The sequence below is a fragment of the Mytilus trossulus genome, chromosome 3 (genome assembly GCF_036588685.1).
Source record: "Mytilus trossulus isolate FHL-02 chromosome 3, PNRI_Mtr1.1.1.hap1, whole genome shotgun sequence".
NCBI classification, from domain to species: domain Eukaryota; kingdom Metazoa; phylum Mollusca; class Bivalvia; order Mytilida; family Mytilidae; genus Mytilus; species Mytilus trossulus.
Genome location: NC_086375.1, coordinates 37,719,727 through 37,747,352, shown reverse-complemented (window position 1 = coordinate 37,747,352; position 27,626 = coordinate 37,719,727). Strand labels below are relative to the sequence as shown.

The 27,626-nt window shown below is 32.0% G+C and overlaps 3 protein-coding genes across 4 annotated transcripts in view; 1 reads left to right on the top strand and 2 right to left on the bottom strand.

Moving 5' to 3' along the window:
- Positions 1 to 3,717, bottom strand: part of LOC134711395 (probable ATP-dependent RNA helicase DDX52) — a 30,290-nt gene extending 26,573 nt beyond the window's left edge. For both annotated transcript variants that reach the window (XM_063571957.1, XM_063571958.1), the window contains exon 1: positions 3,561 to 3,717. In XM_063571957.1, coding sequence (XP_063428027.1) covers positions 3,561 to 3,647 — 87 coding nt within the window. In that variant the 5' untranslated portion in view covers positions 3,648 to 3,717. The remainder of the gene's footprint in view (positions 1 to 3,560) is intronic.
- A 60-nt stretch (positions 3,718 to 3,777) lies between these two features.
- On the top strand, positions 3,778 to 14,111 carry LOC134711397 (activator of 90 kDa heat shock protein ATPase homolog 1-like). The gene is made up of 9 exons (XM_063571959.1): positions 3,778 to 3,977; positions 8,376 to 8,455; positions 9,350 to 9,460; positions 10,442 to 10,527; positions 11,059 to 11,179; positions 11,437 to 11,507; positions 12,043 to 12,195; positions 12,995 to 13,096; positions 13,835 to 14,111. Exons 1-9 carry the CDS (start codon positions 3,898 to 3,900, stop codon positions 14,057 to 14,059), a joined length of 1,029 nt encoding a protein of 342 aa, XP_063428029.1. The 5' UTR covers positions 3,778 to 3,897; the 3' UTR covers positions 14,060 to 14,111.
- A 3,389-nt stretch (positions 14,112 to 17,500) lies between these two features.
- The window catches only part of LOC134711394 (ubiquitin carboxyl-terminal hydrolase 34-like), a 63,203-nt gene continuing 53,077 nt past the window's right edge, over positions 17,501 to 27,626 (bottom strand). Inside the window, exons 70-79 of the mRNA XM_063571956.1 lie at positions 26,805 to 26,931; positions 26,071 to 26,190; positions 25,596 to 25,700; positions 25,163 to 25,287; positions 23,962 to 24,085; positions 23,425 to 23,504; positions 22,705 to 22,839; positions 22,160 to 22,297; positions 21,647 to 21,836; positions 17,501 to 21,014 (exon numbers count right to left, since the gene is read on the bottom strand). Coding sequence (XP_063428026.1) covers positions 20,548 to 21,014; positions 21,647 to 21,836; positions 22,160 to 22,297; positions 22,705 to 22,839; positions 23,425 to 23,504; positions 23,962 to 24,085; positions 25,163 to 25,287; positions 25,596 to 25,700; positions 26,071 to 26,190; positions 26,805 to 26,931 — 1,611 coding nt within the window. The 3' untranslated portion in view covers positions 17,501 to 20,547. The remainder of the gene's footprint in view (positions 21,015 to 21,646; positions 21,837 to 22,159; positions 22,298 to 22,704; positions 22,840 to 23,424; positions 23,505 to 23,961; positions 24,086 to 25,162; positions 25,288 to 25,595; positions 25,701 to 26,070; positions 26,191 to 26,804; positions 26,932 to 27,626) is intronic.

Here is a 27,626-nt window from a genome sequence, read left to right as displayed (position 1 = left end):
CCTTTGGAATGTCTGATTAACTAAGTCATCCAGGACATACACTCTACAAAACAGATTGGAGACTGTACCTTTATGAAGATGCTAAATATGAGGTGCATTTAATGTATAAAGTAAGGAGATTTGTTTTCCGCACTATTGTCTGTATACCATAAAACATGTACCACAATGCAATATTTAAAAAAAATCTATTATCGATACTGGTGCAGTGTCTTTGATCTGTACGTACTGGATATTGTCAGTATATCTGGACTTGCTGTATTCATCTTCCAATGTGTCAGTACATTATGTCAACATCTTTTAGTACTGGAGTCTTTCATTTCATTAACAAAACTTTTTTTTTATTACAATCATAATTAAACTTGTATCTTTTTTTCTGTATTTTGATATTTCAATATTTGGTAATCATTTAATCAAATCAGTTACACGAACTGGAATCACAAATGATCTGGTGCTGTTTGTATGATTCGTCGTCTAAGTTTAACCTGTCCAATAACTATAAAGTGTTGCGATACATTAATACACAACACATGAATAGTAAACAGAAAGGTGAAGCCACTTCTTTACTCTTTACAAATGCTGAAAAGAGAAATAATAATTATATGAAAGATTATCAAAAACAATTTTTCGTTGTAATATCACAACACTAGGAGAAAGTAAATATTCATGTATGATGTCATAATGATGTAATTGGTGTGTTTTTTTTTAAATTTTAGCCTAGTCCTGGAACACAAACTCTTGTAGCGATATTTACATTTTGTTCATTGTTGGAGGCCATATGCTGACATTTAATTGTAAACTGCTTAGTCATGTTAGTGCTATATTATTTGGTCTCAGTCCGGTGGAGAGTTGTCTCATTAGCAATCATACCATTACTTAGCTGCGGAACCGTAGCTCTTAGGTCCTTATGTTATTTTTTGACTATTTGCGGACCATGGTCCGCAAATAGTCAAAAAATAACTTAAGGACCTAAGAGCTACATGGTCCGCAAATAGTCAAAAAATAACATAAGGACCTAAGAGCTACGGTTCCGCAGCTAACCATTACTCGGATACTGCTCACACTTCAAACGGCTGTTTTGCAAGAAAAGCTAGGCCCATGAGCATAGGAAGTCAAGACTCAAAGTAATCTCGGACGGGCACAAGTTAACTAGTTTTAGACCCTTGCAAAAAAGAGGCAAACAACACATTCAATTTTCTAGACCGAAAATCAATCTTAAATTAAGTTTTTCATACTTTATTTTTCTTGAACTCAGACTCTTACCAGTGATGCATTTTAATGGTTTTCCTATAGGTTGTCTAGGGGTAAACAAATCAATTTTGCAGACCCATATTTTTACTGGCCATGGCCATATTGATGGTGGTTAATCGTCTCAGTGGGGTTTATGTCGATCATATATTTGTCAAAACTATTCATAAATTCATGAAAAAGGACATACTTCAATAAGGCAAAATAAAAAGAATATATGTGTGTATTCCCTGTGTCTGTCTTGGAGGCTCATCGCTACCATAGGCGGATCCAGCCCTCCTCCTTTTTCGTGTGAAAAAAATTGGTTTATTATACAGGTAAACATTAAAAGACGACTTTATCGGGCTCTCTGTTATGGCAGTCAGTGACCCCAAATCTCATTTATAGAAAGTTGTGGAATCACCATTTGCTACCACAAACGGATCGAAATGCATCCCTCCCAAACGACATGGGAGAATCTGGCGACTGACATAATCATTGTTGCCTAAGCATTTGTGCCTGTTATTTTCTCTCTGGAAGTAATCAGAATTATATTATCCGGCTGGTGTATCAAGATTCAAGTCACTGATGCGTCCGAGATTACTCGGACTTCAAACAACTGTTTTGCAAGACAAGCTAGGCCCATTATAGCTGCGGAACCGTATCTCATTTGCGGCCCATCCGCAAATAGTAAAAAAATAGCATAAGGACCTATGAGCTACGGTTCCGCAGATAGGCCCATGAGCGTAGGACGCCAGAGTAATCTCGGACGGTTACAGGTCAAATCGTCTCCTATAGAAAAATTCGACATCTGATAATGTCGATAATATATGTATGAAACCATTACAGACATACATGATACAGTTGTCGAGTTGAGTAGAACATTCCTTATGTCATGAATGAGGGGGGGTGGGGGGGGGGGGGGGGGGGGGGCGGTCATGAATGGCTAAATCTGAGAAATCTCGGACTACGAAGTGCATGTAAAATATAAGCAAATCTACTTACCTGTATGAATAGCGTTCTATTGCGAATATGTTTTTGTTATATCAAAATGATGATAAATTGCGGCATACTGGCCAAAGAAGTGTTTTTCGTCCTTCCCCTTGCTACCATGTCCACTTCGCCGATTTTAAACATTCTTTTTACATGACGTCATGCTGTGGGATTTACCGCAATTAGCGTAAAAAAATAGTGCAAGCGCTTTCAGTATAAAACATAAGAAAAACTAATATATAAGAGAATATTAAAAGGGTTATCTGTTTTAATTACTTTTCAAAAAATATTTATATCGGTATAAGTGATTCTTGAGAATTGATTTCTTTTCATGTTTACTATGTCTGCACGAATCTCTACGCATGATGGTAAACCACCTCTTACGTCATAATATCCCTGACGTCATTAGATAAAGTGTTGGGAAGAAACAACAAACGGATTTTTGTTGTTGTTTTATTTTTTGCATTACACAAAATTATGCATTGGAGTACATCTATAGAAATTCGGCCAACGGTATATCAAACAGAACTTGAAGGATTACTGCATTTGGATATTTTGCGATGTCTGTACTCCTACAGTTTTGGATGCCAGTATCCAGCTTTCTCGGGATGCCAGCATCCAGCTTTCTCGGGATGCCAGCATCCCAATATCACGGGATTCCAGCATCCCAATTAAACGGGATGCCAGCATCTCAATAAAACGGGATGCCAGCATCCCAATAAAACGGGATGCCAGCATCCCAAAATAACGGGATGCCAGCATCTCAATAAAACGGGATGCCAGCATCTCAATAAAACGGGATGCCAGCATCCCAATATGACTGGATGCCAGCATTTCAATATAAAGGAAATCCAGCATCCCCAAAAAATAAAAAAAAAAGTTTTACAAAATATAAGCAAAACTAGCATCCCAGTAATAGTAAGATTCGCCAGTACATTATTATTTTAAGAACAGCATCTACATCAAATTTTAATGCCAGAAGCATATAAAATAAAACGCACAGCATACGTACTATAAAAAGATGCTACCTTATGCAAAATATGAAAGCAATTAAAAAATTGAGAAATACTTTGAAAAATTATTCAAAATTAGCATCTTTTCATTGAAATATGCTATTTCCTAGTTATTTCACGGGATGTATGAAAAAAACTGTACATGAGAATTTGAAATTTTAGTTGAGAACTCATTTTTTTAAGCCCGGGAATTCGGGATCAGGACACCGCCTACCCTCCCTTAGGCTGGGACTATAATTTATACTATAGGTCCCAAACCCAGATAATTTGAGGGTTTCTTTTCAGTCATCTGATGTAAGTTTTTTTTAAATCGTCCATGATATGACGTACCTTTAGTTTCTCTGCATCCTTTCCAAATCTTTTCAAATCAAATTTAGCACCAACTCCAAGCTTTCTGAACAGCTGCAGTCCCTCCATGCTGTTTTAGAAATCGGAAGTAAACAAAAATTATTTGGTGGAATAAGAGGCTAGTTTTCCTAAAATTGTCTCCCTTCAATTTATTTACCAGTATAAATTTTTGCTATGTTATCTCATTGACCGTAAACCAGTTCTTCTCGAAATTTCTCCCCATAGTAGCGCTTTATATCTACTTCCGTTGTTTATTCCAGAAACTGATTATAACGTGCACAGGCCTAACTTCTTGAAATTCCCTTTAAATTTTGATAATATGGCCAAATGGGGAGAAGGAGACCCACGGTGGATAGTCGAAGAACGTCCAGACGGAACAAATGTGAACAACTGGCATTGGTATGATTTAGGCATTGCCATTGATTATGTTGATACAAAGTTAGTTTGTGCAGGGACGTATATAAGTCCTTGGTTTGTGAAACTAAACTTTTGAGTTGAAAACGAAATAACAAAAATGAGCTACATATGTCAGAGTAAGCATTGCCTCTACTGTCATGCATCTACATGCAATTTTTTGTCACCGTCAAATTGTTTAAAATGTTTACCGTGATTTGTCAAAATATCCTTATAAATATAGGCTTATCCGGATTCGTCATAGGTCTAAATTAATTTTTGTTATTTTTGAAAAACTAATAACATGATTAGTCAAAATCAGGCATTTGGTAATTTTCCTTCAGTGAACGGGAAGGATGTTCACCATATGCCAATTGCGCTTATTGACCAGAAAACTGCAAAGAGTGACAATCGTATGTACAAAACTGTGTAGTGTTCCCGCCAATGACTGAAGCACCGCCCATATAATATGGGATGTCTTGGATGTTTTCCTAATAACAGCAAAGGATTTTTAGGGGGCCCTGGGCTCATACAGAAAAAATCCTTTCAAATCACTGTTGTCCAAAGGAAAGTGTACATTTTCCAGTGACACACCCAATATTACTGTTTAAATCAAATGGCAAGAATTTTTAATGTTATTGGACATGAAGGTTCCTCCATTTTAACCCTCATGTACATGTATCTGTATAAAAAATACCAAACTGAGACTACCATGAAATATTTGATGCTAGCTGCCGAACCCTATCTCTTCGTTCCTTTAACCATCTCTGTGCCATGGGCCACTTTTGGGCCATTTTTTTCGTACTACGTTCAGTGCCAAGGGGCCACTTTTGGGCCATTGTTTTTTTTTACTCTGATGCTGTAAAATGTACTGTGACGTAACGTCATTGTTCTGGCTCCTTTTAAATACACAAAGCGCGCCAAATTCTTTAATTCTTTTAAAATTAAGAAAGGTGCGGGTAAATCATTATTTATTAATATACGCATTTGATGAATAGTGTTTCCCTAAAATAGTATATTTTTAAAATAAATTCATTGATCTCTTACACACATTTTTTTCGTTACAAAGTGAAGAGTAAGGGATTTCTTTGCAAGTTGTTACAGTATAGACATGATTTTTTTACAACTACATGTACCTTTGAATTTTTCGGGTCACATCTATCTCTGAATCGGTAGGTTACACTCACAAGCATATTGACCATGATATTTGAATATAAACCTGGTTTTGTAGTAGCGGAAAAGCAAATACCAATTTTCAAGTTCTGGTTTGACCAGGTCAGATCACATTTATTTAAAGTGTGTCTTTACACATATCTTTTTAAAACTTAAAAACTTATCTTATATCAGAATACACGCAACGGCGGGAACATGTAAAGCAGTAGCTGCTTCCCTTGTTGTGTGTGTTTTTTTAAAGTAAAGATAATGTTACTCAATCTTCAGTTTTGTACACATATTGTAGACTCATAGTTTGATTTTTACTAGCCTGTTTTAAATATTTTTTTGCCATGACGCTACCAATCAATCTTTGGTATTTTCTGCCATCCTGTAAATTGTTTAGTTATTGACATTAAATAGACAAGACAAAACAAAAGCGTTGACAATAAAATATTTAAGTGATTAATTTATATGTATGAGTCATATATAGGTTTCGAATTTCGGTTTGGCATATTCTGTGGTCAAACAGTTTCCTGAAAGTCTGGCTGGCGACGCTCTTCTTCGGGTGGAAATATCCGAAACCAGGGTTGAAGCACCTGCTCGTCATTTCTATCATTTTCTTCACCTACTTCTTCTCCTTCTTCTCCTTCCTCACTATCATATTCAGCTTCTAGATCACTTTGGTCAGATTCGGAAAAAGATTCATCTGAATCGTCCATGTTTTCGCTGAAGATTTTTTTATGATGACGTCATTGATTTCAATGACGTCGACGTTCCAACACCATAATTCCCGCAAAATTTAGATTTAATTTGTTAGTTTTGATAAAAAAAAAAAGAAAAGAAGAAAAACCAATATTGCACGTACAGTTAGTGCTATGAGAATGTTTGAGGGGGGATAAGATCTTTATCGGGACTCCGGGATTGAGTGTTTTTAAGCTTGGGATTTCTGGATTGACCCTTTCTAGTACGGGACTTTATTTATTCGAATTTCGGGACCTCGGGATTTCGCTTTTTTAAGCCCGGGATTTCGGGATTGCGTGTTTTTAAGCCCGGGATTTCGGGATTTCGTGTTTTTAAGCCCGGAATTTTGGGATGAGAACCCCTCATATCCAACCTCATGTATCATACAAGTAAAGGAGACACATTTTTTTTCTTTTATTACAAGATTTAAGGACAATCATGCCGAAGCGCTATAATTGACATTAAAAAGTTATCGTTAAATAACGGAACTCTAGTACTCGCTGTTAATTATTTGTATAATTGTTATGTACATCATGTACCTGTAGGTGTATATCACCGGATTTATATTCTCTATCAGTTGTTTATAATGCCTTTTCAATTGTGATGAAAAAAATCACTAATTGCACTTCAGCAATGTATGGAAAAGCTGTCGGTCAATTCATATTTTTTTGATACGGGAAGACAATACAATTCATTATAAAAGTTAATATATGTCTTAGAAATATGGTCAAATTAAAAGATTGTCTCTAAAAAAACAAGTCTATGTATGATAAGGTATGCGTCTTTTATTAGAAAAAAAACAGCTACTTAAGGTCAAGGAACAGTAAATGGGCTATGTAACAGATTTCAGTAAAATTTTGCATACAACTTTGGCTCGATGAACTTCAACTGAAAATATAATGCATTTTTCTCAATTATCGTTTGAAATATTACTGATTGAATTCTTACAAAATGGGTGAACATTTGTATAGAAAGCACATAAAATCGTCGAAAACCCTTGTAAAATTCACAGGCGCTTGGGTCTATGATACAGATTTTTTTTTTTATTATTAAAATATTCAATTTTCTATATTTATAAGACATATCTATCACTTCTGTGCGTGTCTCACCTAGTTTCGAGTGATTTAAACGACCCAGAGAAAATACCCAATTATACTATCCATACTAAGTTTCTTAGTATGGATAGTAAAATTGGGTATTTTCTCCTAGTTTCGAGTGATTTAAACGACCTGGGTCGTTTAAATCACTCGAAACTAGGTTTCTTAGTATGGATAGTAAAATTGGGTATTTTCTCTGGGTCGTTTAAATCACTCGAAACTAGGTGAGACACGCACAGAAGTGATAGATATGTCTTATAAATATAGAAAATTGAATATTTTAATAAAAAAAAAAAAATAAAAAAATCTGTATCATTATCATAGAACCAAGCGCCTGTGGTTTTTCACTACCAACAAGGTAACAAATTGATTATTAGACAAAAAACGAAGTCAGTGACCCTATGATTATTTTATATCATTAAAACAGAAATTTATTTGTCAACAATAAACAGTTTTTTAAGAAAAATCTATGGAGTAGAATTAGAGATTTGGCGATTTTAAGACAAATTTTAGAAGTTTTTTTTGCCGATTTTATATGCTTTCTATACAAACATTCACCCATATTAAAAGAAATCAATCTGCATTTTTTCAGATAATAAAAGAGATAAAAGTATTATTTTTTTCGATTTTCAGTTGTAGTTCAACGAGCCAAGGTTGTATGCAAATTTTTAGCAAAATCTGCGACGTAGCCCATTTACTGTTCCTTGACCTTAAGCTAAACAAAACTATGTTCTCAAGTTTTATTTAATTACAAATTTTATTTCTTTTTAGAAGAAATAATGTGTTTATGCATATAAAATACTATACAAAGTATGCTTATTTATATATATATATAAATCAATTATTCAGTAAATTTTCATTTGACCCTCGGTTTTTACCTAACGCTTTCTTGCAGTAAGCCTACACTATGACGTTAGAATACAGTAACGTCATAATGCACAACCAGTTTGGATGAAAAAACAAGCCTTGGCACTGAACGTATATTTCTAAGATTTCGGCACGGCATTGAAAGGGTTAACTCCTTATGGTATTTTTTCCAGAGTTTACTATTTTGGCACCACAGAGCTATGGAATTCTATTACAAAACGTTCATAATTGCGACCCAGGTTTACATAAATAGGTCACACTTATTTCCAAAAAATAATAAAAAGTACAATCAGCTTGAAACTTAGTACACATAACATGTTACCTACAAACTGGCCTCAATTATTATTATGGTATCTAATACTATTTATTTATGATTAACCTTAACACGACATCCAAAACTACAGTTGATGCAGGTAAGCCACACTAGCTCCTGAGAGTCTCTAGTTATTGGGTACTGTTGTTTTATTTATATAATTATACTGAGTCTTCAAAATATGTTGTGTGAATTGTAGAGTTATAGTTTGTATGATTCATATAATTTTAGGGTAGAGAAGAATGCAACAGGATGGTCAAAAGATAAACTTAAAGAATTACTTGTGGGAATGGTGATAGAAGATGAAGAATGTATGTACCTATTGACAGCTTATCTTTAATACGAGTGATGTTTGGATTTTCAGGAAAGAAAAAAATGGACAAAGAAAGCAGAGTAAAGGGCTGAAATGATCAAAAACAGAGAAAAATGGCACAAATGATCAAAGAATAGAGAATAATGGAGACCTATAATATAAAGATTAGAGAAAAATTGGCAAATAAATATAAAGAAAACAGAAATTTGGGCCCCCATCCAGATCCATCCTATATCTTATAAATAAAAGAAGATGTGGTATGATTGCCAATGAGACAACTCTCCACAAGAGATCAAAATAACAACTAACAAAATAACAATTAACAACTAATGCTCACCCTACGGCCTTCAACAGTTAGCAAAGCCCATACCGCATAGTCAGCTATAAAAGGCTCTGAAATGACAATGTAGATCAATCCAAAAGAGAAAACTAACAGCCTTACTTATGTACAAAAATGAACGAAAAACAAATATGTAACACATAAAAATCCGAACTATGTTGAAAATGGGTGAAAATATGGGTGTTTTTTGTAATTTATTATAAACCTAAAATAAAGAATATGGATGATTTTACAAGCAGGAAACTTCTTTAACTGTTTTTGTATAAATTGAAAATATATTTCATTTTACAAACCTAAAATAAAGAATATTGATGGTTTTACAACAAGCAGGCAACTTCAACTGTTTTTGTATAAATTGAAAATTCATTTGAAGTGATGATTTGATAAAATGTATATATACTTATGTAAATACTCATTTAAATGCCGGTAGTAAGTGCTGTCTTATGAGGCCCATTAAATCATATGAAGGACAGTTAGGACACATTAGCATAACTGCTCCAAATATATAATTGTATGTTACAGTTTTTTCTTAACCAAATTTTAATATTTTAGATTTTGGTGAGTTAACAGAATTGACAAGCATAGATGGTGAAGCTACAGCTAATAACAGAAAAGCTAAATTGATATTCTTTTATGAATGGGTTCTCAAAGGAGAATGGTCAGGTGAGTGGTAATTAGTATTATGCAACCAACCAACTGTCTACTTACAAGTTATTTATGTCCCAGACAACAAAGTGGCCACATACAGGTACCTTGTAAGAACAAAATTTTGTCACTGGAACAAAATTATTTAGCATTTTAGGAGGGATCCAGCCATTTAAAAAAGGGGGGGGGGGGGGGGTCTAACCCAGGACAAAAAGGGGGGGTGTCCAACTACATGTCCCCATTCAAATGCATTGATCATCCCTAAAAAAGGGGGGGTTACAATCCCTGGAACCTCCCCTGGATCCGCGCCTGCATTTGGATGGTTCTAAAAATATCTTTTAATACACATTATGTATGTCAAGAACAAAAAATATTTCATTGAAAAGTAATTATTGTTATTTTGTTCTTACTTTTTTTATAGCATATTTTTTTGTTTATTTCTCACAAATGCTGTATTAGATACTGCATATTTAACATTCGGCAAGGTGATAGCTGAACATAAGGTTATAAAAACAGTTCGCTACAAAATTAATCAGACATATGAACAATAGTATAAGTTATATGGTTTGCTACTGACCCCCTACGGATCCATAGAGGGTTGGTAAAATCCATAGGGGTGAGGCCGTAGGCCAAGTCTCCTATGGATTTTACTCACCCTCTATGGATTCGTAGGGGGTCAGTAGTAAACCATATAAAGAATTTATCACACACAGGACTTTTCCTGCTGCATTTTGTAGAAAAATAAACAATGACGATGTCACCATTAACAGTAGGATGTGACGTCATGAACCCCCTATGAAATTTACTAATCCCCTACGATCTCATAGGGGTCACCACATGACAGCGCTAAACCAATCACAATGTGATGTTTTACCCTCGGTGCGATTAAAGATATGAGATGTACATTAGTGAGATGGACAACCAAAATTATTATATATTAACCCCTTAAAAGGCATCTTATCATATTGCATTTCTCAAACTTATGTATTTTCATTGTAGGAAAATTGAAATCAGGGGACAAGAAACACAAAGGAAAATTTAACATTCCAAATTTGAGTGAGGAAAATGATGCAGATGAAGTTGATGTAAGTAATTCGACCCTTTCATAATAACATTCAAGCTTAAGCATGTTTATATCAGGGGTTCAGGGTGGCAATTTGAAAAATTTGAATAAACAATTTCTATGGACATTAATTTTCCTTTTCAAATGAAAGGGAACCTTGCCATTCCTGATCATGCCTGCATGTGAAAGTGCTTTTGTTTGTAAAATGTAAATTTACATTATTTAAACTCAGTCTGACATTTCAGTTGGCATACAAGTACAAATGTTTACATAAGTTAAAAATACATACTGTAAATAAAGAAATTATTGTGTGCATTTATTAAAGCGATTTTGTCAGTTTAGACTTAAATGTGATTTGAATTTTTACTATTTTGAGAAAACCCCTTTCAAATTCATATATAATATTTCAAAATGCGAGCTCGAATTATTGCATCTACAACTTTGTTGCATTTTCGCAATAATTAAAACCTCACAATAATTTCTGAATTTACAGTTATGAATATTATATAAGTGATATAGAAGATAACAGTTTTACCAAAATTATATTTTCTAGGTTGAATTTTCCTGCAACACCCAGACTGATGAAAGTTATAAAGTTAAAGAATTTTTAAGGAAGAAAGGAACTAAAGAAATTCAAAATAAACTTGCAAAATACATTGCTGATTTGACACAAGGTATGTATTTAAGATTTGTACCGTGATAACATGATTTTAAGATTTTACCAGTTACATAAAATATGCTATTCATTAAATGAGGGGTGATATGTATATTTTTTATAGTGCAGAGATATTTTAAAATCTCCTATTTTAAGATGCTTACTTTTAGAAAATTTTTACAGATTATATCTGATTATTTTTAATTTGAAGAATCATGTCCCTATTAAAGGAGTATGCAAGTCTGTTGAAAGACTAATGAGATTGTATTATTTCAGAATATGGTAAAGGAGTTATTTTGCCAACCAAAAATGGACAGCCTGATGCAAAAAAGTTAACCAACTCTACAGTAAGTGTATGAAATATATATAGAATTATGCATGTAATTCAGAGATGTTTTTTTCAGGTACATTGGTGCAAATATTTTCTTAATGATTATTGAATAAGATTAATAAATCCATGTGAGATAAAGAACTACTGTATTTACTGTATAGCTGAAAGAAGAGATTGCAGCATGTTCCTCTGCATGGATAGTTCCTAGTATGAATTGTAAAATATCATAGCCACTCAATTGTTGTGAATAATTCCTTTTCTCATCATTAATTCTATAGTAGTAAACTGCATCTGCTAAAATGAATCATTATCCTATTTAGGCTGTATTCAGTTTAAGATTGAACCATAAGTAAAATTAATGTCAGTTACAATTGAGTATGTCAGAATTCATAGAAATTAATAAATTTTTAAGAGTTCTGAATTTCCATGATACTTGAAATTTAAAGTTGTACAAAAAATCTTCAGAAACATGTATTTAAAGGGTAAATATCAAATGCTTGATCTAGGTAGATGTGTACTATATTCTTAATTTCTATGAATTTTATTTGTAGAATAAAGCCAGAGAAGAATTAAACAAACTTGTAGTTTCATCACCAAAAAAAGAAAGTAAAATTGGAGTAAAAATTCATACAAAGAAATTAACTGGTAAACATGAATTCATGTGTTCAGCGCAGGACTTATACAGATGTTTAACTGATATTGGAGTAAGTGACAGAATATTAAATTTTTTTTGTGGATTTTTTTTCTTGGCTTTAAGCTTATTGACCAATTAAAGATGGGTTGTTGTATAGATAAATAGATAAATTACAGAGTATTTTCTTATGTGAAAGATGAAAATGTTCGAGATCAAAATCACTTCCATTGTCCTCAATAACGAGAAACATCTAATATTTAGGAAGAGAAAATGTTGTCTTCAGTAAACATCACATTAAAATAAAACAAGTAACATGGATTGTTTAGGTCTGATATGCTTTTGGATATTATACCCTGATCAAAAGTAGTGGAGTATACCATAGGCGGATGTTGGAACAACGCCCCCCCCCCTTTTTCGTGGAAAAAAAATGGTTGCTTATATAGGGAATCACTGAAGCATGACTGGAGCAAGCCCCCCTTAGGTCAGTCAGCTGGCCAAACCTTATAAAAAGTTCAGGATCCGCCACTGTATACTACTCAACCTATGTCCATTTCTTTCACATTTTTCTCAGGACCTTTAAATGAGATCTTGCTAATTAGAAATAAGTTCATGATACATTCTCAGTCATTGTAAATCTACTTCCTATTTATTGAATACTAAATATTCTTTTACGTAATGGCAATGTATGAAATTGTTGATGCATTACAAGTTCATAGTGACCCCTCTCTACTGTCATCAACAATCTGATATCCCAATGTCTAATCATCGTAGTTCATGTGGTACCGATTTTTGTGAATTTCATGGTTACTACTTTTTGTATGACTTTGCTACTTTAGATATTTTTTTAAACATATTTTTTTTTTCTTCAGATGGTGCAAGCATTTACTGGGGGACCAGTTGAAATGGAAGTAGAAAAAGGGGGAAGGTTCTCCTTAATGCATGGCAATGTTACTGGAGAATTTGTTGACTTGGTAAGTTTAGGTTTTAATCAATTCAGCAAGTGGAAAAGCTAAAGTTTTGTCAAATCCTCAGAGGTATAACTTAGTCATATGATGGAAAAGCTAAAGTTTTGTCAAATCCTCAGAGGTATAACTTAGTCATATGATGTTTCTGGCAACGTCACCCATGTTAAAGTTTGAAACGAAATATATGAAATATTTTTATTAAAGAAATCTCAATTATGAACATGATCATTAATAGCATAGATGCAACAAAGAATGACATTTAAACAATCTTAACTAAAATTAATACTACACAAGTATTGAAGTATATGTGTTCCAAGGGAGTATCTCTAGTGTAAAAATATAAGTAATTATTTTACATTATACGCAGCAAACAAAAATTTCACACTTTTATTCCAAGTAAAAAACACATTTTGCTATACTTTCAGTGTGTTCATTACTTAACAACCACATAAACTGAGAATTAATATTTGTGGAATTAGTAATGTTTTTATTTAAACAGTTGTAGATTAACTCCTTCCTCATGTTCCTTAGATGAGAAAATTTTTGACAATTTAATAAAAAATGCAATTATGTAGTTTTACCTAATAACAAATAGTAATTCAATGTTTGGTGACATTTTATTAACATTGACACACCTCACTTCATCAGGATTATTTGGCATGACAGCCCATTGATTTTGAAACCATTTAGTTCACATGTTAAATTAGTAATTTCTTTGTCAACAATTTTCTTTTCTATTATCAGGTACCTGGGAAGAAAATGGTTCAGCGATGGCGAGTTAAATCTTGGCCAGATGCCCATTATTCAGAAGTGACTTTTGACTTTGAAGAAAAAGAGGGTGTAACAGAACTCTTCTTAACTCAAACCGGTGTACCTGATAGTGAATTTGAAAGAACGAAAGAAGGATGGGTAATTAATTACTGGAACAGAATCAAGCAGACATTTGGATATGGAGCAAATATATTTTGACGGCAGTAGAAATGAAATCGATCTCCAAGGCAACAATCTACACGTCTTTCACTCATGAAAAAAGTAGGATGAAACTGAGAACAAAAGAAATTCTACTGCTTGTGTTAGTACTGCAGTGTACTTAAACAGGATACAATTTGTTTTGACTCCATTGACCAGACTATTTTGTACTGTTACCTGATAAATGTATTGTTCTGTTACCCAATAACAAGGTTATAGTGATGACCTTAATATTTTAATCATTGTCAGTCTGACATGTATTCATAACATATTGTTAATCATAATAATTTGTGAGGACTGTTGCCATTACTATTGTCTCTTGTTTAATAACCTGCTTTTCAAATCATCTGAATATGTCCAAAAAAAGTATTTCACCAAAACAGAAATTTGTGTTTTTATAATATTCATGCTTAAGATAATCATTTATGAAGACTGTTTGCCATAATTAATTGTTCCTTTATTTCATTATCTGTTGCTGTTTTAATACCACAAAATCACTCATCATTTATGTTGATCTCTAAAAATTGGTTTAAAATAAATGCTCCTTATGTTTGAAGGCTGTACATTGCCTTTAAGTTGCTTTCTTCAATGTCATTTAAAAGCTGATGGACAGTTAGAAGTAAAATCGCATCTCCTTATTTTGAAACCAGTAAACAGTGTAAAGTATCTTTTTGACAGAATGCATGAAAACTGAAATACTCATTTCCCTTAAATTTTAACATTCACAACTTTTTTCATAGATTATTTTATTCCATTTTTCCCCCCAATCCATTTTATAAAAGGATAAAAAAAAACTATGAACGGCTATGTACCTTCGGTTTATATTTTCTCGAAACGACATGTTGTCTTCTAACCCTTGGTTTTCAAGGGTCATTTTGGATGAAAGCTGTCATTCTGGCCATAATGTTGGTAATTGTATGCCCTTTTGTGGAACCCATACCAAAACAACTGACTGTGTATGTTAAAAATTTAAGATATTTTGTTTTGTATCATGTAAGCTATGAAATAAAAACATTTTTACATTTCTATTGCAAAACAATAAATGGGAAAATTTGGACTGATAGGATAAGTGCTATTTTTAATTTTAATGTATTTATAAAAAGAGAGAATATAAGTTGGTATATGATTGACATGATTGTTCCTTCATTTTTTCTGCAGTGCCATTTTTTACTGCTGAAAAAAAACAATTTTATATTTAAAACATTACAAGACGGCACTCAGTGGAGGACTATATATTATGTCACTGTTGAGAATATTCACTAAAGCCATTTCCACTATAAAACAAGATATGATATTCCCTGTTCAAGTATTATTGTCATTTTAATGTCTGAAATAGCAAGATAAAGAAGGATTCAATATTCAGTAATTTGTTAAATTCCTAGGACAGGTACCTTACATGTTAAAAACCACATTGTGTTAAATTATTGAGATGAATTTTTACTATAAAATAAAAAAAATAAACCAAGAACCTTTATTGATATTTTTGTACACCAGCTGTAGCATCGAGCCAGTGGGTGTAGATTATAAATATGAGGATATCCCTGAACCACGATCCTGAAAGTAGTTTTTGATGATTTCTGGGTTATCTAGAGTGTTACCACAGAGAATAGACTCTTATGAAACCCGACTGGATATCAATCAGCAACAAATTTTTAAACAATCTGCTTGTAACTAATGGAAGCAGCCATTTAAGACTCTGATATTGATAGGTATGAAGTAAATGCAAAAGTAACATTTTTCCACCTAAAAATGTTCTTTTTGCAATGTTTTATTCCATTTTGAAGCATGCAAGAAGCCTATAACACCTGTTGATTTTGTTTGATGTCTTTTTTTCACTCAATTCAGTGAATTCACCAAAATTAAAAACTGTGAAGGCAAATGTTAAAATACAATACAGTAAAAGTGTATGGTGTGCAACTGAAATGCAAATTCTCGTTCTAGTCCAATGACTAAGATGAAATAAACCTTTACACCACTGTTTCAGGTTAAAGTGAAGCTTGTCACCTGCTAGAATTTTTAAACCCCCTGCATATGCACCCGTCGTTAGTCCGAAGGCTGTGCAATGGTTGTCGTTTGATGAATTCTCTCTTATAAGTAATAGGATAACTATGTTTGGTATGTGCGTACCTTGCAAGGTCCTTGTGCCCGTCAGACAGTTTTCACTTGACCTTGACCTCATTTCATGGATCAGTGAATAAGGTTAAGTTTTGGTGGTCAAGTCCATATCTCAAATACTATAAGCAATAGGGCTAGTATATTCGGTGTATGGAAGGACTGTAAGGTGTACAAGTCCAACTAGCAGGTATCATCTGACCTTGACCTCATTTTCATGGTTCAGTGGTTATAGTTAAGTTTTGTGTTTTGGTCTGTTTTTCTCGTACTAATACAACAGGTCTACTATATTTGTTGTATGGAATGATTGTAAGGTGTACATGTCTAGCAGACAGATGTCATCTGACCTTGACCTCATTTTCATGGTTCAGTGGTCAAAGTTAAGTTTGAGTTTTGGTCTTTTTATCTAATACTATGTCATAGGTCAACTATATTTGGTGTATAGAAATATTTTATGATCTATATTTATCAGTTCGCACAGGTTTAATTTTACCTTGACCTCCTTTTCACGGTTCATTGCTTTGTTTAAGTTTTTGTGTTTTGGTCTTTTTTTCTTATACTATATGTATAAGTCAACTATACGTGTTGTATGGAAGCATTCTTATCTGTACATGTCTGCCTGGCATGGTTCATCTGACCTTGACCTCATGGTTTATTGGTATTTGTTTAGTTATCTTGGTTAATGAGACAGTTGTAATAAAGCTTTACACTATCAACATAATGTCAATGATTTGTAAAGAAGGCGAGACATTTCAGTGTGTGCACTCTTGTTAAATAAAATGCTGCTATTGTTCATTTACAGATTTTTCTTATTTACACGAGGCAGAAAAAACATGACTAAAATAAAATTTGTTCAGCCATTTACTAAAAGCACATGAATATCATTTCTGTGTAAGCAGCAAGTCCATAAATTAAGTTAAAATTACATTTCTTAAGTCAATTCCTGTTAAGAAAAGTATTTCCTTTATTAAATAATTTCTATTTATTTATATTAAGATTTGAGCAGACATCATATGAAATGATGGCACTTTATTTCAACTAATTCTTGATATAGAATCATATTCAAAACAGTGTGGTCCTGGCCATTGATTGACGACCTAAATTATCCCATTGACTAGGACAGATTAGGTGAACGTTTGTCTGTAACGACCATTGCTCACTTCTTACTTATTATAGAATTTAAACTGGGGTCACCGAAGGTTTCTTAACGCCTTTAATAATAAAATTATTTGAAAAATTATTCAGGAATAACCTTTATGTTTTGATTTATATTATTGATATAAATCAACACATCATATTATTCCGGATTCGTTTGTCGAATTGCTTTATTTAGGTGTTGAGAACATTTGGTGACCCCACAGATTCAGTGTCCTTAACACGTACATAGTGAGCAGTGACTGTTACCGACAAACGTTCACCTAATCTGTCCCAGTCAATGGGATAATTTAGGTCGTCAATCAATGGCCAGGACCACACTGTTTTGAATATGATTCTATTTGACAATCATTTAACTTTCTTGATGTTTTTTAAAATCCTATAAATCATGTAACAGTTGATCTCCCATGACCGGCTTTTCTCATACATAATGGGAATGAACTGGACTGTGTGAAGAAGTTGAACAAAAGAGGGTGGTTCATTATTTTTATATATAATTAACAAGAAAAAAACATTTTCGATCATGAAGATTGCTTTTGTGAATCAAAGTGTCTTATTGACTGATCTGTGCAATAATATTTGATTATTGTTTTGCATGGTCCAATTTCAGAAACCGAACATAGATTGGTCTTGTAAAGTGGAAAATCAGTTAACAACTGGCTGTAAACATTTTGAGACTTAAGAAAAAGAGAAAAAAAACGGGGGGAAAAAAACAGGCCTTACCACAAATATTTAAAAATCAGAGATAATTGATTTGCTCCTTAAACAGAAGATATTGTGATCAACAACAGACAAATTTAACACTATACAATATATACATATAACATACGATCACTCAGAAATCAAACATCAACTATAAATCATTATGTCTGCTTGCTTGGTTTGTTTTCGTAAAAAATAATTTGATAATTATATTACTTTAAAAATTAGACAGAATTTTAAAAAACTCAGCCATCCAGTATTCACGCTAAAAATAATGAAAATAACAAAAGAATCCAAGTTCTTTGTTTTGTCTTGTTTGCAATTATACTATTTATATTCATATTCATCTTTAAAGAGATATGATAATTGAAAGTGTATTGTAAAGTTCTGAAACCTTATTCAAAGTACAGACATAAAAATTAATAGGTTGTAAGTTTGCTTTTAATTCACATTTTCTATATCATAATTACAACCATGATCATACAATTCACACACGTAAGTCACACTATATTTTTATTCACTCAAAAAGTCTTTCAATCTGTTGACAAATCTTCAACAATAATCCATGCACAATTAGTCATTCATGAATTTAAAACAGAATCACAAACAGATATGGGGTCAATATTTTTTATAATCTAGAATCTCTTTATTTTACCATTTACCTTTATGAAATGTCATCCATACAATTTCAAGAAATAAATTTACAACTCAAACCAATAAATTTACAAAAGAAATTTACACCCATTCTTGACATGATTGTCACAGATTCACAAATACATAGGCAGTGAACACAATTTGAGATCACAACAAAAATAATAAATATTTAATAATAAATGCAAAATTCTAAAATGCTTAACACATTATTCCGTTAATATATATCTAACCAGCTCTGTGTAATGAATTTTCAATACTGTATCATGTAAAAGTAAAGACTAAATCAAAGACTAGTTTTACCCTTAAGCAATTTATGTAGGGAGATAATATTTATCTTTGCTATTCATGAAAAAATAAATTGTCTCCCCTAGATTGCTTTATCAAGATAGACAGCTGACTAATTTCTCTAATAATATCACTGAGCTAATGTTGAAAACAACTGATTTTTACTGAGTTAATCTGTTATAATATCTGTTCTTGTTTAAAACCATCCCTTTTCATGAATTTCATTCAAAACAGTAGTTTATATGGCAAACCTGTGTAGGAACAGAATTCTCAAAATCTTTAATAAAGAATCATGATATGGATTATTCCATTCCAGTAGTGGAAATCATGTTAAAGTGCACATATAATTATAATGTTCCAAGCAGAATGTCACTCAAAATGAACAATTTTCTAAAAATAGTTTTGTAATCAGAAAGTAAACATGATGTTTGTAAAACCTTTTTAGAAAAATCCATTTTTCATAGAATAATGTTTATATGTGTAAGCTTGTGCAAAAATAAACATTTTAATTCTCTGATGTTTATGCCATAACCATAGATTTCATAAGGCATGCATGATAAAAAAAAATGAAACATAGAAAAACTGACTTTGTAATCTTTTCTCTAAAATAAATTCATTAAAATATGTTATTGTTGCATTATAAAATCAAAGTGTTGTTCAAAACAAATTTTTCCATAGAAAAGATTTTGTATATGAAAATATTTCAATGAAATAGAAGTACTTCATAATGACCTTTTTTTGTTTTTTTCCTTTGATAGAAATATTAATGGGATAACTATTTTATATGATAATTTCAGTTTACCAAATAACCCACTAAAGCCTTTGAGCATTATATTGTTCAATCTTTTTGCTTTACAGAAAATAAATAATACTATAGATAAGTATAACAAAGGCAGTGCCAGTATTAATTTTTCTTCATGATATCTGTACTCATACACAAATAAGAAAGATAGATAACTAATTGTCTCCCCTTCCTTTGTTTAATCAAGGGAGACAACTGACATAATATCAACCTGAACAAAACTGTTTTTTTCTAAATGATTGGTTTTAGATCTGTTCTAGTATGAAACTAAAAATTTCAAGCATTTCATTTGAATTGATTATCAAGACAAACACTGATTATTATCTTATAGGGCTGTACAATTTAGTAATGAAGTGATTCCAGAAAGGCATTTTAAAATAAGTTTGTATCATGGGAATGCTTGATTTCTATGTAAAAACCTTACCATATCTAAAAGGAACCATGATCATTTATATGCATTGTAAAAGATATTTTGGGATTGAACAAGCATTACCAAAAGCAAAAGAAATTGTCAATAAGAAAGACACGTAACAACAAAGCACATCCTCAGCATTATTTACGGATTCACTGGAAAAGGAAGACTGTCTGCACAGAAATTTCTAGAAAAAACAATTTATACAATCTTAAAAACGTTTCAACTCATACAATATGGGAATTTTACAGAGCAAGTTAAAATCTTTCAAATTCATTATGTATAAATCTAATCATTTATCAATTGGTCTATAGTAAAAATGATTTTTGATTGATACAAATTCAGCACCATTTCCTATAAAGCACATTAATGTTTCTCTATAAGAGAAAATATAGAATCAATTTGTTTGGCTACTAAGTCCACAATAGTTGGTCTTTCTTTCTGTCTCGGTACTTCATCACTACTATGTCGACTTTCAGAACTATTCTGTCTCTCAACTTTCTCCTCACTTTCTTTTTCTGTTTCATTTTCAGGTTCCTTGGAGTCTGAACTTTCTTCTTCTTTTGAATCTTTAGAATCTTTTGAATCTTTAGAAGTACTAGGCCCAGGTTTCTCACTGTCACTTTGACTACTACTTTCTTGGATTTTAGTATCTGACTCAGAATTTTCTCCAGATGACACCTTTTCTTCCTCCTTCTCAGGAGATTTGACTTCCTCCTTTTTAGGTGGTGTATCATCAGGAATAATTTCTACATCACTACTAGAGTCTCTGTCTTCTGCTTCATCAGCTGAATCTTTTCCAGAAACTCTCCTCTTTTTGGAAGGTGTAGCTTCTGTAGAAGAATAACAATATGACATATGTATAAATTTGTTTGGACCATTAAGAAAAACCTTTCAAACTATAATATGTTTATACTGGTCAATTGGCATGACATTAAATAATTTAGACAATAATAGTGTCAGATCCAGGCCGTTTCCTGCTCTGAATACTAGCTGCTTCTGCCCTCTGTTGCTGGTTTTCTCTACATATGTCTGTGTCATTTTGGTCTTTTGTGGATAGTTGTCCCATTGGCAATCACACTACATCTTCTGTTTTATATTTACTGTGATTGTTGATTAAAAATCATTTGTTTTATACCAATTGTTATGGATTTCATTGGTATAGGTAAATCCTGAATTTAATAATGCACAAATTTTCTACAGTCTTGTATGCTAACTTTGGCAAAACCACAAGAACAAATATTAATTGTTCATATACATAAGTTCAGACAATATAAGACTATTAAGACCAATGAAGGCTAGTGTATTGTAAGGTCCTTATGACAAATACCTCTGTTTATTTCCAAGAAGGATGTTACATTCAGTATCAACTTTAATATATATCAAAGGAATTCCTAATGTCGAGATATGCCATGTTTAAAGAAGTTTAAAAGCCTTTTTCTGAAATTCTTGTTTTATTTCTAACCTGTAGAATCAGTTAACTCCTCTTGACTCTCAGATCCAGACCGTTTTCTGCTCTGAATTCTAGCTGCCTCTGCCCTCTGTTGCTGGTTTTCTCTACATATGCTCAAGATGTAATGTAAACTGTCCATTAACAAAGGATTCATCTTCTTTGGAGGTTGAACAGAGAATATCAGTAACATGGCTCGCAAATCCTAAAATGTTAAGAATTCAATCATATGTAACATTTGTATTACACAAACAAATCCCATTACAAGATGAATTTGAAAAAAAGCAATTAGTTTGATTCATATATTTATTTTGTATATATTAGTGGGTCTGTGGGACAAGAAAACAACAAATCTTAATAAATCAATAAACAATAGAATGTTTCAAGAAGGAATAATCAATTCACAAAGTTCAAAGTTATTTGCAACTGTTTTTAGTGTCCAAATAATGATGTCTTTCCTGAATAAAGAACAAAGCCTTTTAAATATGTACAGTAATAAGCTGCAATATAATTTTCAATATAACATACCCCATTTATTCTTTCACAGATGTTAAGTAAATCTTGTTGGTATCTGACATTTTCTATGGCAGATTTTTCTGCCGTTACTGAGGCAACCAAACTATCAAGTAATGATTTCCCCTGGTCATTTAGCACTTGTTGATATACCTGAAAAAATATTCAATGATGTATATTATATGCATTGGTAATAATTCTGTCTTTAATATTAAGAGTGCTGTGTTTGCATAACTTCATCATTACAATATGATTAGAAACAAGAAACAAGAAAAGCATGACAATTTAGCATTGAAATTAGAGAGATCTTTAACCCCACAAAAATTAGTCATTTTACAGTAATTTTAGCTGCCAGGTCTACAAAATGCAAGTGTTGAAAATGTTCTAAGAACTTAATTTTTAAATCATAATGATAATGATAATAAGATCAAATAATGAAAATGGAATGTGTGTAGCAGATGTCAATACCATTTATGTTTAATTACAACCTATATAATTATTAGAGAAAGCATTGAGTAAAGGAAGAGGCTAAAAGAAAGAATGTTTAATTGAATACAAACCTTTGGAAAGAAGTTACAAAAGAACTGGTATATATTATGATTGTTTAGTGACAGTCTCTCATCCAATAATACTGAATCTACATATTCTATAAAGTAACTGCTACTGCAAAGTATTCTTATACAATTTCTATCAACCTGTTATAAACAAAAAAGAATATAAGACAAACAATATATGCAATTATTCTTTAAAATACAGTGCATCAGCTAAAATCATTAAGCACATATTATACCATACCTGCCAAAAACAAGAATGTGTCCCAAGTACACAGATGCCCCACTCGCACTATCATTTTCTATGTTCAGTGGATCGTGAAATTGGGGTCAAAACTTTAATTTGAAATTAAAATTAGAAAGATCATATCATAGGGAACATATGTACTAAGTTTCAAGTTGATTAGACTTCGACTTCTTCAAAAACTACCTTGACCAAAAACTTTAACCTGAAGTGAACGGACACACAGATGGACGAAAGGATGCACGAACGGACGCACAGACGGACGAACGGAGGCACAGGCCAGAAAACATAATGCCCTTCTACTATCGTAGGTGGGGCATAAAAACTAAAATGAAATGAAACAGCAAATTTTTTAATATCATTGCATTCAATTTCATTAACAATTCTGACCAAATAAGAACATTCCTAACCACTTTTATCAGCATTAATTAACATTTGATGATAACTTTTCAAATTATCTGGAATTATGTATTAGTGTTTCTTACCTCAGAATGATAAATTTCATACCACAACTTAGCAAAGAAAGCTGAATGTAATGGGACACCTTCCACAGCCACTACAGCACCTAAAAGATAAGTACCAAGTTATAGCAACTTATATTTTTTATGACAGAGGTTTATCAAAGTATAATTAGATTGGATGTTGGTTTATGTTTTCACTTCATGAATTAAATTTGATTTTTTTTAGATTACTTGGAAAATTGAAATCTGTTGAATCATTGAATTTTATTTTATTTTTTACTCAGGTAGATTAATCAATGAGTGATATATTACTCTTAGAAGAAATTTAAAGGTCGGAGTGAATAAACTAAACAGAGAATATTACCTGTTGTATTTGTTAGATGGGACAATAGAACTGCCAAAAGTTTAAATGGACAGGTAACTCCCAGGTGAATCTATGGAAAGGTTTAATTGGGTTCGCAATAACATAGAATTTCAACGATCACATGGTCGTTACATTTCTTCTAAATTATGTAAAGTACAGTGCATAAGTATAATACAAATTATTGTCTGAACACTTACTAAGATTAATTATATGTTCATTAAGGATTTGTTGATTGACAGCCACTCTACATATAAGATCTACTAAGGAATGGTACGGTAAGAAAAATTCTGATAACGCACAGTCATAATTCTCATCTACACCCTGAAATTAAGTAAAACCAGATATACAAAACAGGCTTATTAAATTATGTGTTGAAAGATATACATAACAATATATATGATATTGAAATAAAAATGTTCAATTTTAATTGAACAACCATAAAAAGAAAAATCCAGTGTCAAAAGCATTTGCTGGAAAGCGAATAACCATGCATATTTAAGATTATCACTTAAATTTCTTTGAGAACAAATTTAAAATACAAAATTTATTGCTATTATTCAGAACTACTCTAAACAAGAGGCTGTCACAGCGACAGCAAACCGGATTAATTCATATTTATTTGTGTCCGGGCATTTTTCAATATCACAAGAACCATAACTGATGAACGGTGAAAGTGAAAATCTTCAATATCAGACTTGACCTCCATTTTGTCATCAGTAACAACCTATTAAAATTTGAAAAGCTTTGGCTGAATGGTTCCCGAGTAAATGCAACAACATGACTGGTAACACAATTTTTCAATCTTTCAAGAATCATAACTCCTGAACAGAAAAAGTGAAAATCACCATTATTGAACTTAACCTCAATTTTGTCATCAGTAACAACATGTTTGACTTTTAAAAGCTTTCATTAAACTGTTCATGAGTTAATACACGGACACAACTGGAAACACCATTTTTCAATCTTACAAGAACCATAACTCCTGAACAGTATAAGTCAAATTCGTCATTATTGAACTTGACCTCCATTTTGTTGTCAGTAACAACATATTAAAAATTTAAAAGATTTGGTTGAATAGTTCATGAGTAAATGCACGAAGAGGACTGGAAACATCATTTTTTTAATCTTTCAAGAACCATAACTCCAGAACTGTAAAAGTCAAAATCGTCATTATTGAACTTGGCATCCATTTTGTTGTCAGTAACAACATATTAAAATTTTAAAAGCTTCGGTAGAACGCTTCATGAATAAATGCACAGACAACATTTGGCCGTCGCCTGCCCGCCCGCCATACATCCCTAAATCAATAACTAACATTTTTGTCACAAAAATCTGGTTAAAAATCATTTGATAAATAAATAAATAAACTAATGTATTGTGTAAATCAATGTTCTTTACCTTTGTTGCCTCTACTTGACTAGAATGTAACATCATATTAAACTGTGGTCTTGGTGGACGTATATTAGACTTTGACCCTATAGGCTTTTGACCTCTTCTAGGAAAATATGGTCCTGGGGTCGGAACTGAAATATACAGCATAAATTTTCAGAGTTGCTTCTTTTATGAATTGATACTAATGTTATCTTTTTTAGTGTGTAAATAAAAGTATTGATTATTTTTTTAAAACTTCAAGCGAAACAGTTTCTTTCTTTTAAAATACTTACATGAATTAGAGGAAAGAGGAAATGTTTGAAAGTCCCTCAATCCCCTTCAAGTAAGTCTGACAAATAAATAGTTTCACACAAAACAGGGAAAAGGGTAAGATCCCTATATCAAGTCAAGCAAATGTTGTATTTAAACTATAAAACTAACATCATATAATTTATCTTACCTGGCAAATTACTTTCTTGGAAAGAAACATGAGCCTGTGTTAACATTGGTACCATTGTATGAACACATTCACTCTGGAAAATTATCACCATTTCTCGTAAAACCTCTGCATGAAAAATATTCATTAAGTACAAGTTGAAATGTAAGCTTCTGGTCACTAATATAAGATATGCTATGAATTTATGCTTAACAGAATGATGATGATGGATGGCTGTTTAATGTGTAGTGGCATATTCAGGATGAGAACATATAAATCTATCATGCAAATGAAGTTTGCTATGTACTAGACAGACACACTGGTCCATATTTTTTAAGTGTTAGCTTAAAATGGTAACAGTCCGGAGAAAGGCATGCACCTGTAAAAATAACATACTAAACAAGTATCAAGATATTTATATTAATCTACAAAGCAAATAACATTGGATTAAACACAGTTTCATAAATCTACAGTACAAGAAATATTTTCTTCTCCATACCTATTGATATCTGTCTGATCTCTGGTGGTGTAAATGAATTCAGTAACGTCAGCAGTTTCTTTACAAATTCCATTCTATCTCGCCAATTCTGAAATACTGTTTGAATATCTGAACCAGAACCTACAAAAACAATATACCAACATTAGTTTGGCTTAAAATAATATTTTCTTGTATGTAAAATAATAAAGATAAAACATCTTGGTTGTACAATTCTATAGTGCTGTTATTTCTATGGAAATAGACATTAAAGTTCAAGGTGGGCAAAATAGGTTTGTAATTAGCTGTAGCAGGCTATAACTTCAACTTATTCTAAATAATAGAATTTGCCTAATTTCTTGTGCTTGAAATTTTTAATAAAAATCATGATTATTCTGTATTATAATGTTTTGAGTGGAGCATAACACTTTAAATACAATGTATTTTGTAAAGATAGTGTTGTGCGCCACACAGTACATTTTATTGAAAATGTGCTATCTTCTTTGCAATAGACAGTGTTGTGCATTACACAGAACATTAAAATACACATAGAATTTATTAAAAATTTCTAGCACAACAAATTATGCAAATTACATAAATAAAAATAATTACAGGTTGAAATAATAGCCTGTTCTCTGCTCATATTTACAAACAATAAAATTGTAAGTTATATTTTAATTTATAGCTAGCTATATTCACTGTGATGTCATATTTTAAGGTTTTTCTTTTTGCACAAAAAATTTTGGAAAAGAACTTACTTTTCTTATCATGGAAATGTCTGAGTACTTTCAACACTGGCAGTATAATGGTCAGCAGGTCTACTATGTCTCCAGTCACATGACATGCTGTAGCCTCATGGTACATCACATGTAAATTGTTAAATGCCTAAATGAAAATTAAAACATTTTATTTTTTTCAAATTCTAACAATAAATATCTTTATGTTCAATTAATTTGTGTACTTTTTTCATTGGAAAAATGTGTATTAAGTTTTGCAATTTTTATCAAGCTTAAAATCTTTTTCTAAGAACAAATCTTTCTTAATCAGATATCAATTTTTACTTTTGAAATCTGGTTCATGTCTCAAATTAACACTCCTGTAATTGGATACATAATTAAATCTTACATCTATAGTTCCCATTCAAATGCTATTCATGCTGAACATTCTAGCTGCTCGTTGTGAGCCAAGGCTAGTTTTAAGTTCTTACTTTGATCTATAATTGCTGGCTTTTTTATGAATTGGGACTTGGATGGAGAGTTGTCTCATTGGCACTTGTACAATATCTTTTTTATATGCAAACTAAAGTGGGTTTGTGTACACTTATTATTTTCCTTCATTTCGTTTCTATTTCAAATTTAGTAAGGATCAAGATGATCAACAACTTATCTAATTTATATATTTTTTTCTTATTTTTTTAGGGAGAGTGGAAGTATATACTCCTGCTCATGTGACATTTATTTTTTTCTCAGTGATCCCATATAGGCATAGGCATGACAACAAATATCATCATAAATCTGCTTTTTAAATGTGGTCAACTCCGTGCTACTGAGATGCAGTTGGTGTACCCTGTGTGAATTAAT